General features: G+C 36.5%; 1 protein-coding gene across 1 annotated transcript in view; it reads right to left on the reverse strand.

Moving 5' to 3' along the window:
• LOC125652300 (muscle-specific protein 300 kDa-like) overlaps positions 1-13,162 on the reverse strand; it is a 133,522-nt gene that overhangs the window by 59,847 nt on the left and 60,513 nt on the right. The window contains exons 38-53 of the mRNA XM_056166081.1: positions 12,761-13,066; positions 11,404-11,727; positions 11,144-11,290; positions 10,872-11,036; positions 9,884-10,210; positions 9,407-9,724; positions 8,642-8,965; positions 8,063-8,215; positions 7,350-7,514; positions 6,521-6,847; positions 5,512-5,664; positions 3,879-4,043; positions 3,453-3,776; positions 2,464-2,523; positions 752-904; positions 321-485 (exon numbers count right to left, since the gene is read on the reverse strand). Of these exons, the coding sequence (XP_056022056.1) occupies positions 321-485; positions 752-904; positions 2,464-2,523; positions 3,453-3,776; positions 3,879-4,043; positions 5,512-5,664; positions 6,521-6,847; positions 7,350-7,514; positions 8,063-8,215; positions 8,642-8,965; positions 9,407-9,724; positions 9,884-10,210; positions 10,872-11,036; positions 11,144-11,290; positions 11,404-11,727; positions 12,761-13,066 (3,576 nt within the window). The remainder of the gene's footprint in view (positions 1-320; positions 486-751; positions 905-2,463; positions 2,524-3,452; positions 3,777-3,878; positions 4,044-5,511; positions 5,665-6,520; positions 6,848-7,349; positions 7,515-8,062; positions 8,216-8,641; positions 8,966-9,406; positions 9,725-9,883; positions 10,211-10,871; positions 11,037-11,143; positions 11,291-11,403; positions 11,728-12,760; positions 13,067-13,162) is intronic.

Consider the following 13,162-nt stretch of genomic DNA (forward strand, 5'->3'; position numbering starts at 1 on the left):
AATTTCACTAGAGTTGAATATCCTTATTTCAGCAAAAATCTTAATTTAGCACTTCATTATATAGTTCCATTCACTTGATACATACTCATCTAACACAATTTACACCAATCTCCAGAATCCAATAACTATGTTTGTGCTTATAGGTTTTTTGCTGGAAAATGTGCTTAATTTTATGTACTGAGTATATGTTGAATGGGTTACTAAGGGATGTGTTTACAGTACCTGATTAAATACCTGTATTTTGATTGGGCCAGTACCAGTCATTAACTACCTGTATTTTGATTGGGCCAGTACTGAATTTAATACCAGTCATTCACTACCTGTATTTTGTCCAGTTTATCTTCCAGCTCAGCTCTGGTTCCAGTCGTGTCTGCATTAGCATCAAACATTTCTTTGGCTCTGATCAACCATTGCGCACAGTCTGACTGTCTCTCTACGTAATGACGGTGATCAGCCACATTCTGGTCACACTTTTTAAGTATGTCCTAGGATTACAAAACAACATGTAATTGAGCATGAAGCCAGATATCCTGCAATAGGACAGTCACCCGAGTCACTCTGGTGACCTAATAAACTTTGCATTAAAAATTCAGTCATTTTAGGGGGTTAAAATTAGGTGCATACTATCCATAGTCCTTCATGAAGAAATTTTCTTAAATGGCTTACATGTACATATCCTTTACAGATTGTTGTGTCAATGAGAGGTGTGGAGCAGATATGAAAATAATTAATATAGCAAAACCCATTATACCTTTACAGATTGTTGAATTGTCTGATATCGAGACTGAAGCTGAGATATAGACGTGGCTATTCGAGATTCTCCCGTCATCTGCTGTAACGTCTGAGCTTCGTCACTACATTTATCCACATCTCGTTGGTGACTCTTAAGGTCAGACATGATATCCTACAGTACAAATGGCAAATTTAAGTGATAAACTTTTACATGTCTTTCACAGGTGCTTGTTTCTGTAAATAACTTATGACATCTGACTATACTAATAATACAAGGTATTTATAGCTTGAAATGATACTGAATGGCATCCTCTTGAGAATGTCGGCCTTTTGAGTTTCCAGGAAATATGCAATGCTAATGTATTTACTACCATTCTCTTCTATGATAATCTACAAAACCATGCATGGCATGACTTCATTCACTGCTGAAAACTGCAACAGAAAATGGCTCAACAGTTCAAGAGACCGACACTCTCAGAAGGGTATCACTTGTTTGTCATTTCAATCTAAGTACCTTGTGTAGTTACTAGAATACAGATGTCCTTAGTTATCTACAGAAGCAAGTGCCTGTGATGTCTTTCCATAAATTCATGTCCCAACAACAACCTCAAAAATCAATCTTCATTTAAATTGCAGAGAAATCTTTATTTCAAAATGAACAAGATTGTTCAATGTTCAGTATATCAAGAAATCACAGCTATGGGAAGCTGCAAAAGAAACAATTACATCTACTTCACTTTAACATGCTTAAAATCAAATGTACAAGGAAAACGGGAGCAAGTCCTAATTGAGCTATATATCATGCTATGTAACTTCTAGCCTTGTTTCATACCATATCATAGCAGTCAAGTAAACAATTAAAAATTTCATTTTCAATCTGATAATCTTTTATTGAATATTTTAAATCAAAGAACATTTTAAATTACATACAGAAAAATCCATGCAAATTCTTTATATCTACAAAGGAGATCCATTCTTCGTAGATATAAAGAATTTCCATGAATCATTAGAGTTATTAGTTTCTCAGAAAACTTAAACTTGAAAGTCTATTCATTATTTGATGTAGACACTGAGGGTTTGACGTTATATCTTTGGATATTGTCCCAGCCAACAGTAGAAACACGTCCTGTACATCACTGCTGAGTGATTCTGCATGCAATGTAGATTCTGGATGACATCATGCAATGCAGGATTACATGCCAGGTACATAGTTTCACAACTATTTGTCCTGGCGTATTATGGTCTTAAAAGTCATTTACTGGCAGATCAAATAGATTTATTTTGTGAATCATTTCTGTTAAAAAATTCTTTGGAGGTGTAATAATGTATCTTACATGCATTATCTAGAGAGAATTTGAATTAGGAACCAGAAATTTAGAACAAAGAAGAAATTGAAATTGTGCATCACCACTCAAAGCAATGTTACCAAGCTACATGCATTCAATAATTATTACTCTCTAAATTAATAAAGCAGTCATCATCATTTTTGACAGTATAGTCTTTATCAAAATAAGTGACTGACGCGTGCAACTTAAAACTTTGAACAATCATCACCCAAAAAAAACCCTAGCATACAAATCTTTAGCCATTTTACTGTAAAAGCATAAAACTGGTAATACAGATATACAAGAAGCTAAATCATTTCCATATGCAGGTGCATCTGATCAAATCTATAGAAAAGTGATGAACCAAAACCATCTACAAAGGAGAAGTAGACATTCTTCTTACAACCTTCATATGCTCAAAAGCATCCATGTTGTGCTGGAATCCATGAATTTCCACTGCAAGCTCCTGAGACCATCAAGACAACAGTTGAAAATAAGCAACTTTGGATTTTAAACCTCATGGCATACATTTAAGAAATGATGAAAGAAGAATTTGTTAAAGGACAACCCCCAGGTTCAAAGATTTTGTTGGAAAATAAAAACCAAACAAGAATGTGAATTTTTTATTTTTGAACAATATCTTAATAATAAGGGAGTTATTCTTTGACAATTCAAACAACAATGTAAGTATTTCTATTCTACTACAGTGATGTACAAAGTACAATTCTTTTTTAGGAGATGTACATTAGTTGTGTATGACATCATGGTATAAAATATCACAAACCATTTGATTGATTTTTTAATGTCAAGGATTCTCAAGGAAGTTGAAGACCAGTGGGCCATGGTAGAATAAATTATAAAGAAATGTAAATCAATCAAGAATGATTTTAAAAATGCAACATTACCACCTGGGATATATAGATTGATTCTACATTACAATGTGAACAAACCTACAGTAAAATACTTCTAATGTAATCCGTTAACATAATAAAGCAAAATGCCCATGGGCTACATTGCTCATCTGTTGCAGTTTCCCCATGTAAAACATTAAATCTTAATTATGGCTCCAATCTTGCCATGCTGAGCATGATCTGAACAAACTTCAATCTATCCCACATCTTAAGATCAAAGTTAAAAGAAATCCATCCTACATCTTGAGGCCAAAGTTTGAAGAAAATTAATATGACACTAGCTGAGAATACTTGCTTAATGTGTTCACAAATATATGACCTTGTTCTTGAAAAGGTTGTGTGAAAAAGAAGACCCCACCGCGTGTGTAAATGTCAATTTCAGTCTGGGTCGCATGAAGATACTGGGGGCTAAATGGTTGGTGAAATTATATGACCTGATATCAGCTGCACAATGCTGCAGTAAATAAATATGGACATCACATACCTGATATCGACTGTACTGCTGTTGTTTTTCTTCAAGAGTTGACTTCAATGGAAAGTCCTTGACCTTTTTATCCATGTCTCTGATCCAAGCAGAAATTTTTTCATGATGATCGTCATACTTTCCCCACTGTCGAATGGCCCTCTCCAGGTTCTCTTTCAGAGATCGGACACTACTAGCATACATTTCCCAGTCTGACTTTAACATGTCCATTTCCTGCTGCATGTTTTGACGGCCTTGGAGAGCAGTAGTGTCCTTTGATCTTGTGCCAGAATTTTCACAGGTTTTCATTTTTGCCAATCCCTCTGGTAGCAAAGCAAGAAGTTCCTGAAAAATAGAACTGAGTTTCAAACTCGGAAGACCATCGTATCAGATAATGACAAGGATAAAAAATGTTTCTTCAGTAATTATCAACAGCTAGTGTTGTACCTGGACTCTGTCTAGTTTGTTGTGAAGTGTGTGACAGTCACCCGAGGTGTCAGCACACATGCTTAGTCTGTCCTTCATCAAGGTCAGCCAGTCTATCAATGCCTGGTAGGCATCATGATATTGTTGGTGGTCCTGTACATTCTGATCACATTGTCTGATTTGCTCCTACATAAAAAAAAAATGTCAAAACTATGTCTGCATCATATGTTGTAACACCATCCAAAATATGACAACAATTACTGTATCCAACACATTGACTGTACATCAGACAATCTTCCTGATACAGCATTTACATAAAAATATTACCTTTATGTCATGATGCCATAATAATACTGCAATTATTTCCTTATATAACTGGTTTTCCCAACGCAACACCCAATTTGCAGTTCAAATTTCCAAAATCAGTAAGGGAATCCAAGTTATGCTGTACCACAAAACGTGAAATTCTCTATACAAGTTACCTAAACTGTACATCTCCTTATAAAATGAAAATAGAATTTCCAAAGGCCATGTACAACATGAAACAGAGAGATTATGCTATGAATATGGAGTTAATACCTGGTATTTTTAGTAAGTAATGAAATAAATAGTATCTTAACACTCTAGTTCAAAATATCAGTTTTGCTCCATTTCAAGACTTTCTTCCCCAGTTGTGTCAATATTAGCACCATTCCCAAATGGCAGAGAAACACTGTTGTAATTCCGTACATTACGTTTATATATCAGGGTTCAACACTAACGCTAGTCCGGTGGTCCGAAGTTAGTAAATTTTGTCTGACTACATGTATCTGAATACCATTTATGAGTAGTCCGATGGACTACTAAAAATTAAAACCCTGTACGATTGTTCCTTTCTACTTTCTTTCCACTTTCATTTTGGTTCTATGTCGTTGTAAATACAATGGACTGCCGTATTTTGCTGAATATAATATGCATTGGTATTTAATATACACCTGAAAACTATGAGCCTGTAAAATTGACAAAAAATTGCAGTTCGTGTACACGTATAAAGTGCAGCAAAATTTTTTAACCAAGCAGTATTTTTGACTTTATTCCTCACAGTTAATTTCACTAAAAATCTTTGTGGAAATAATGCAAGTTCTCAATAAAGCACAAGAATTTGGATACAGCACAGTAATTCTTTAAAATCAGTAACCTTGTCATATCTATAGCAGTAATCTTGGAATAATGTTAATTTCAGCAAAGCACGAGATTTTGTAGCATTTAAGTTTTAACAGACTCAATATTTTCTTTGTTTTAAACTTCGAATCAAATAAATAGCCAGCGTTATATAAAAACAAAATCAAACTATCGAACAAGCGTTCAATGTGTTGTAATCGTACACTTATAACAGACCCCCCTACCGGCAGGCGTTTCATACCCAATAATGCAACAAAACAAATATTTATTCCTCAATTATTATCAATTCATTTATCAAAACATCTACCTCAAAGGTATTTGTGAAAGATTGTCTGACATGATAGGTACATCAGATCATCATCTCTACATGTGATGAAAATTGTACCTGGGTATAATAATGATTGATGGTACCCTACTTGACAAATTATACATGTACATGTAGTACTAGGCTCTGGCAGTTTCAGTTTCTCTCAAAATTCCTTTGGACTCATACCTTGGCTGTTTTAGCAATATGCTCATATCTGGAATTAACATCTTTGATGAAAACAGCAACATCTGGGTTGTTTGTGGTCTGTAAGACACCCTGAGCTTTCTCTACCACGGAGTCTACCAGTCTTTGATGAGATGAAATGTCTTGTAACAAAGACTGTAAAACAGAATTCAATAGCAATGAAGTTTTGTTCAATTTCATTCGCATAAATGTTTTTGGTTTTGTCCAAAAACACCACTTTCGAGGTGCCTATATACTTCTTTCTTTTTTTTTTAAAATTGCTGCAATAATACAAGTTCTTCTCTAAACCATTCATGAAACATCTAAAGCTATCCTTATAGAATACCTTTGAATTTCACTTTTTTTTTTTTTTTACACTCAGATAGATATTTTATACATCATTACAGATAGATATTTTATACATCATTACAGATCATGTCTGAAGTTTCCAGACAATAGAAAGAAAAAGAGTGGCAATGATTAACTGATTGCCAAGACAAAAAGCAAAAAACTGCTGACTGGTTAGAAAATTTGTAACTGATTTTAATCATATTTTTTTTATTTTTTTAACTTTAACAAATATTGTCATATGATTCTTCAGATTTACCTGTAATGTGAAGTTTTTCACTTTGAATATAGGGCCCATTGAAAATTTTCTTATAGGCATATAATAATACACATCATATACTGCATGTACTCAAGGAATTACTGATAATTATGCTTTTTTTGTGGATAAATTATGTTTTGCTAGGCTTAAAAATTGTTTTGTTTCATTCAATTTTGTTTTGCATTTCACCAGCAAGATACTGTTTATGAGTCTACTATTTCAACCATTATATTTTGCTTTGTCAGACAGACAGAATACACACTACAAACCTAAATCCTGATTAAACAAGCAAATTTGCTAGAGTATGAAACACTTTATAAACCAGAAACAAAGTGAATCTCCCTAAGATATGAGTGTAACTCACTTTGTATTATGCATCCATTAAAATTTGAAAGCCTTGCCTACCCTGAAATTCTGCAACTGCATGCGCTTCTCCTGCAGGGTATTTTTAAGGTCAACATCTGAATGAAGTAGATTTTCTGCATCACTCATCCACTTCATCAGTTGATCCTGGCCATCTGAGTATGAAGACCACTGCATTAAAAATGAGTCCACTTTACGCTGAGCATCGTGGAGGTTACTGTTCAGGCGGTCCCAGTCCTCCTTGGCCTGCCTCAGACTTTGTCGTACTTTTTCGCGTCCACCTGCAGCGGTGTCTGTGTACAACTTCTCTCCAGCTTCCACCGCAGTGTTTAATTTCTGCAGACCATGTTCCTTTTCAGACATCATTTGCTAAAATATTATTTTATAATTCAAACATAAGCATCATGTTAATAATTTGCTTTCTGGTCAATTCAAATTCACAAACTTACAATAATTCGATAAGCAGATCTGTAAACGATACTATTATATAACTGTCAGTGTTGAAAGACAACAGATCTGTAACCATACTATTCTACGTATATATTCACATTTCCAATGTTTTTGCCTTCGATATCTTTACCATTTGTAATGATAGTCATTTCTTCATGAATGTGGTGCAGGTGTGAACAATGTGTGTCTGAATCTTGATAAATATAGTATGTCTATTTTAACGGCTGGAAGTTGTGATAAAAATGAAAGTAGAATGCAATTATATTTTTGAAAATAAATGAGGGTATGAGCTGCAACATTTCACAGTAGCATACTTTTCATTATTATATAAAGCATCACAGTTTATGCCCTCACATATTTTTTGAAAAATAGAATTTATTTCAACTGTCAGTGTTGAAAGCCAATATATACATGGCCTTACTTGAATCAAGGTTCGTTGTTCCTCCAGTGTTTCTTGATTTGTAGCTTGTTCCTGACAACATTCTAACTTCACCTCTGCATTGGAAAGCCAGTGATTGAATTCCTCCAATCTTTTATCAAAGGTATGGTGGTCTTGGGAGTATTTTTCCCATTTTCCGATAAGGTCCTATTAAGAAATGATAATGATAAACCTGCATCAATTGACTTCATAAGTTAACAAGAGGCCCTTGGACAACAAAGCTCACCTTAGTATGAGACATAAAGAGTAAACATTCTAAACCCCTATCGTGGACTCGCTCTGGCTACAGGGTCATAGAATGAAGGAAATTGTATCTTCACTACTGAGGACACTCATGTATTAATCAAATTAGCCTTGTGTATTCTTGGGGTCAAAATTGTTCATGGGAGTAAAAGATTGATGAAGAAAAGTCTTTTAAAAATCACAACAGCTGAACAATGGCAGGGCAAAGGTGACTCAGGTGAGTGATGCCCATGAGCCTCTGTTTATTCACTCCACCCTATTTTCACTATTCAGAGTATTTGAAAGCTGCCAGTTTAAAGCTTTTGTCCACTAAAATTTCATTCTGACAGGGAAAAAGTGTCACAATACATTAATTTCATTTTGATCACAAAAATGAAAGTATTAATTCTTCACAAATCTACTGACATATAATTATTGTCACACAATTAAGCCTACTAGATATTCATCCTTACCTTAATCAAAGAAAGTAGTCCTCTGTAGCGATTAGTTAGATGAGAAACTTGTGTGCTTAAACGAGCATCTGAGCTCGTATGCATCAAGTTTTGAGCATCATCTGTAAATCTGTCAATCTCTGGCTGATGTGATAAAATTTCCTCCCTTTGTTTCTGCAAAAAAAAATTTAATGAATATCATATACTATACAGAATCATCATGCCATCAGTTTTATCCTGACTAAAACTAGTCAGCAAAAGAGCAATATTTCATATATCTTAGAAATAAGGTATCATTTTTTTAAAATATCTATCGGGAAAAAAATATGGGTTGGTCATGTGATCAAATTCCATAAAACCTAAAGGGCACAACTCTACACTGCATGAGAATGTTTGCATATTGATTTGACATATATTGTACTACTGACATGTACTATTGAACCATGTATTGTTGAGATTTTTACTCAAATTTTGACTACTGAAATAAAAGAAAACTCAAACTGAATCCCAGCCAAATATAAAAATTCTGACCTCACATTATTAGATTCAGTGGCATTTAAAAAAAAAAAAGAAAAGAAAAGAAAACAAAGCATGTCCTACCTTGAATTTTTCTATTTGGTTCTGTTTTTCCTGTAATGTGTTTTTGAGTTCATAGTTTTTCACTTGCTCCTCCATATCTTTTAGCCAAGTAGAGCATGCTGCAAACTTTGTCTCAAAGTCACCCCATGTTACAAGCGCAGTTGTAACATCCTCCTCAGCCTGTGAAATACGTGCTAAATAGTCCTCCCAGTCCGACTCCAAATGGTCACATTCTCTCTTTAATACTTCACAACCACTTTGTGAGGAGTAGGTGGCTGTTTTGTTTGCCAGTTCCCTAGTTTTCTTCAACTTTTTCTCTCCATCAGGTATTTTCTCTTGACATTCCTGAATTTTGAAAGTTTACGTTTGATAACAAATATGAAACCTAATCTCTGAAGTATGACAGCATTATTTTGGTCCCTGAGATTTGACAGCATTATTTTGGACCCTGAGATATACCAGAATTATTTTGGACCCTGAGATATACCAGAATTATTTTGGACCCTGAGATATGAGAGCATTATTTTGGTCCCTGAGATATGAAAGCATTATTTTGGTCCCCGAGATATGAAAGCATTATTTTAGCCCCTGAGAAATGAAAGCATTAATTGTCCCCGAGATATGACAGCTTATACTGGCATGGGGTCACCGGTAAAGAAAGCAGTAAGATAAACAAAAACCATGTAAAAATAAACAAACAATTCACAAGTTCATCCAAAATTTTATCTTTATAGTCTTTTCTGAACTAATTTTTCATCTCTATTTTTTTTTTATTCCTTGCAGTACCTTGAGTCTCTCCAGCTTGTTCTGCAATGATAGTTTGTCTCCTGATGTGTCTGAGCATGCCTCCACTTTCTCTCTTGCTGAGTTCAACCAATCCTGACAGTCCTGGTACACATCCTGGTACTGCTGGTGGTCTTTTACAGCCTCCTCGAATTTGCCGAGCATCTGCTGTGATGTACTGCACAACTTGCTGTACGTACTTTGAAGGTTATCAACAAATTTATTTACCCTGGCAGTTGGAGTCGAGCGACTCAAGTTTTTAGCCTTGTCCGATAGATTATCCATTACATGCTTTCTGGACATAATGTCTTGGTGTAAAATCTGAAACATCAATAATTTACTTTGATGCAAAAATGAAAGAAAGTAATTTTCTTGATATGTCATGCATTAATGCATTTTAAATCATTCTTAAAACATCTTAAATTTTCAGGATGTTTGTATCATGTCAATCAGAATCCAGCATATATAATCAAACATTACCCTGTGATTTTGCAGTTGAGCCTTTTTATCTGGCAGTGTTGATTTTAAGTCTGTATCCTCCTTGAGTTGTATTTCAGTGTCCAGTAGCCATTTCTGGAACTGTTCGAAGTTTTCATCATAAGAGGACCACTGCAGCAGACAGGAGTCCAGTTTACGCTGGGTGTCTGACAGGAGGTCACACACCTGTTCCCATTGCTCCCGTAAAGTCCGCAGTTCCTGTCTTATGATGTCACGTCCTTCTGAAGCCGTGGTGGGATACAATTTTTCACCACTTTCCACAGTGTAGTGAATTTTTGAGGAGCCTTGTTCTTTTTCAATCAAGAGTTCCTACAAAGTAATCAAAGATTATCAGTCAAGTGAGGTAAAGCACTTTGCCATGAATGGTCAACAGGATGTGCATGGTGCTTAAATTTTTCTCATTTTGGACTTTTAACTATGTATATGCACAATACTTGTATATTTGGTCAATGTAGGTTTAATGAACTATCTTCACAAAAGTTTACATCACTAACAAGCACAGGGTATTACTTTTTAAAGCCTACAAACAGAAAAGCTAACCAGTGCAGTCTTCTCCACCCATCTACAGCTTCTCGGGTATTAAAACTAGATCTGCACATTAAACACAAGTCATTTTAGCAGTTCCTGAACAAGCTCATACTTTTCCATGATTTGACCAGATCTATCCACAATATGGTAACTAACAAAACAATGCTGCGATTTGTTAAGGCAAGGGGCGCAAAGTAATAGCATTCTTACTTTTTATTCAAGAAAAAAAAAATGATATCAAAAATTGATTAATCAAATTATCCTAAATAGAATTTCTACATGTTGGTAAGCTCAATAAAGGTTTTCAATGCTGAGCATATATCAATGCACAACTTAAAAAGTCACACCAACCCATACATAGAGATGTTAACAACTTCTACAGATTTCTGTGAAAATGTGGTTGTTTTTCTCCAGCCTAACCACCAGTGAAAAGCTTGCTTACCTGCAGTTTGGCCAATCTATCCTCCACATCATGTTTGTCTCCAGCCACATCTGCACACACTTGCAAACGTCTGGCTAACGTGTTAACCCACTCTGCACACTCAGAGAAGTTTTCATTGTAGGTCTCATGTTCGTGAACATTATCTTGCAGCTTGTGAATCAAATCCTAGAGGAGGTAATTAAGTACTTAGAACGTGCAATTAAAACTATCCTATATTGCGATATACAACTGTTCCACTGACTTAACATAGCCCTTCATCTTGAACAGCTTACCCTTAGAGAAGTTTTTGCTGTCTGGTATCGGGTGTTCAGCTGCGTAGATAAACTGACCAATCGTGTATCTGCCCCGTGTATCTGTGACGCCATTCTATGAAGGTCGTCAAACTCGTCCTGCTTGCCATGTACTTCCTCTTGTAGATGCTGTGATAGATAATCAATGCCATGAGAACAGAAGACGACCAGAATGACTGACCACGTACGAAGACGACCAGAATGACTGACCACGCACGAATCTTTCATACAATATTCCTTACCTTAAATTTGGTTACTTGAACTTGCTTTTCTTGGCATGTGGACTTCAGCTCTTGCTCTTTGATCTGAATTTCTACATTTCTCAACCATTTGCTGAGTCCATCACAGGACTTATCATACGCTTGCAATGCTTCTATTGCATGTGTCAAAGATGTCTGAGAATCCCCTATCTTTGAAACAAGACCCTCAAAGTCCTGGGTGAGGTTTTCCAAATCCAATCTTATTTGATCCTGTCCAATTGATCCAGTCTCTTGCATAGTTTTCTCTGCTTGGCTGTAAGTGACTTGCATTTTCTTTTCACCCTCTTTTAATGATGAGCTCAAATCCTACAAAAATTATAAACCTCTGCATTTCACTGTAGTTGGACAAAAATGACACTTGATTGGTTATGTTTACGACAATCTACTTTTCAAAATTTTTGTGACCACTTTTGAAACCAAAAATTTAAAATGGAAAAAACAATCAAGTCATTTCAAACACAAATTGCATATTGCAAATAATAAAATTTGCCATATAACCGATAATTTTCCAGCTAGCAAGAAAAAGTTAAATGGTACTTTTCATTACAGATGGTTTCTAGCAATTTAGGCCACATTTAATTATGCCAAGTTTATTCCACTTTTACACACATACCTACCTGCACTCCATCCAGTCAGTTTGTACACACATGCTTACCTGCACTCGGTCGAGTCGGTTTGTACACACATGCCTACCTGCACTCGGTCGAGTCGGTTTGTACACACATGCCTACCTGCACTCGGTCGAGTCGGTTTGTACACACATGCCTACCTGCACTCCGTCCAATCAGTTTGTACACACATGCCTACCTGCACGCGGTCGAGTCGGTTTGTACACACATGCCTACCTGCACTCGGTCGAGTCGGTTTGTACACACATGCCTACCTGCACTCGGTCGAGTCGGTTTGTACACACATGCCTACCTGCACTCGGTCGAGTCGGTTTGTACACACATGCCTACCTGCACTCCGTCCAATCAGTTTGTACACACATGCCTACCTGCACTCGGTCGAGTCGGTTTGTACACACATGCCTACCTGCACTCGGTCGAGTCGGTTTGTACACACATGCCTACCTGCACTCGGTCGAGTCGGTTTGTACACACATGCCTACCTGCACTCCGTCCAATCAGTTTGTACACACATGCCTACCTGCACTCGGTCGAGTCGGTTTGTACACACATGCCTACCTGCACTCGGTCGAGTCGGTTTGTACACACATGCCTACCTGCACTCGGTCGAGTCGGTTTGTACACACATGCCTACCTGCACTCGGTCGAGTCGGTTTGTACACACATGCCTACCTGCACTCGGTCGAGTCGGTTTGTACACACATGCCTACCTGCACTCGATCCAGTCGGTTTTGCAGTGCTTGTTTGTCTCCACTGACTTCATTACAAACAGCGAGTCTGTCCTTTGCATTAGCTATCCAGTCCCGACACTGCTGATAGTTGTCTGCATAGCTCTGTTGCTGGTGTACTTGCTGCTCTGCAGTTTTGACCTGAGCCTGGGCAGCCTGACACAGAGATCGGTAGCTGTTGGCGAGTTCCTTCAGTTTACCCTTCACTTGAGCAGAAGATAAAGCTGTTCCTTTGTCACTGACACTGTCAATCATTGTTTGATGAGACATAATGTCTTGGCATCTAGTCTGTTAAGAAAACAATACCATCAAGACTTTGGATCAAATGGGAAGAATGAGCTTAATGACATTATTTCAGGGAATTAAAACTCTTTATCTAATACA

This window comes from Ostrea edulis, chromosome 5 (genome assembly GCF_947568905.1).
Source record: "Ostrea edulis chromosome 5, xbOstEdul1.1, whole genome shotgun sequence".
Taxonomy (NCBI): Eukaryota; Metazoa; Mollusca; class Bivalvia; order Ostreida; family Ostreidae; genus Ostrea; species Ostrea edulis.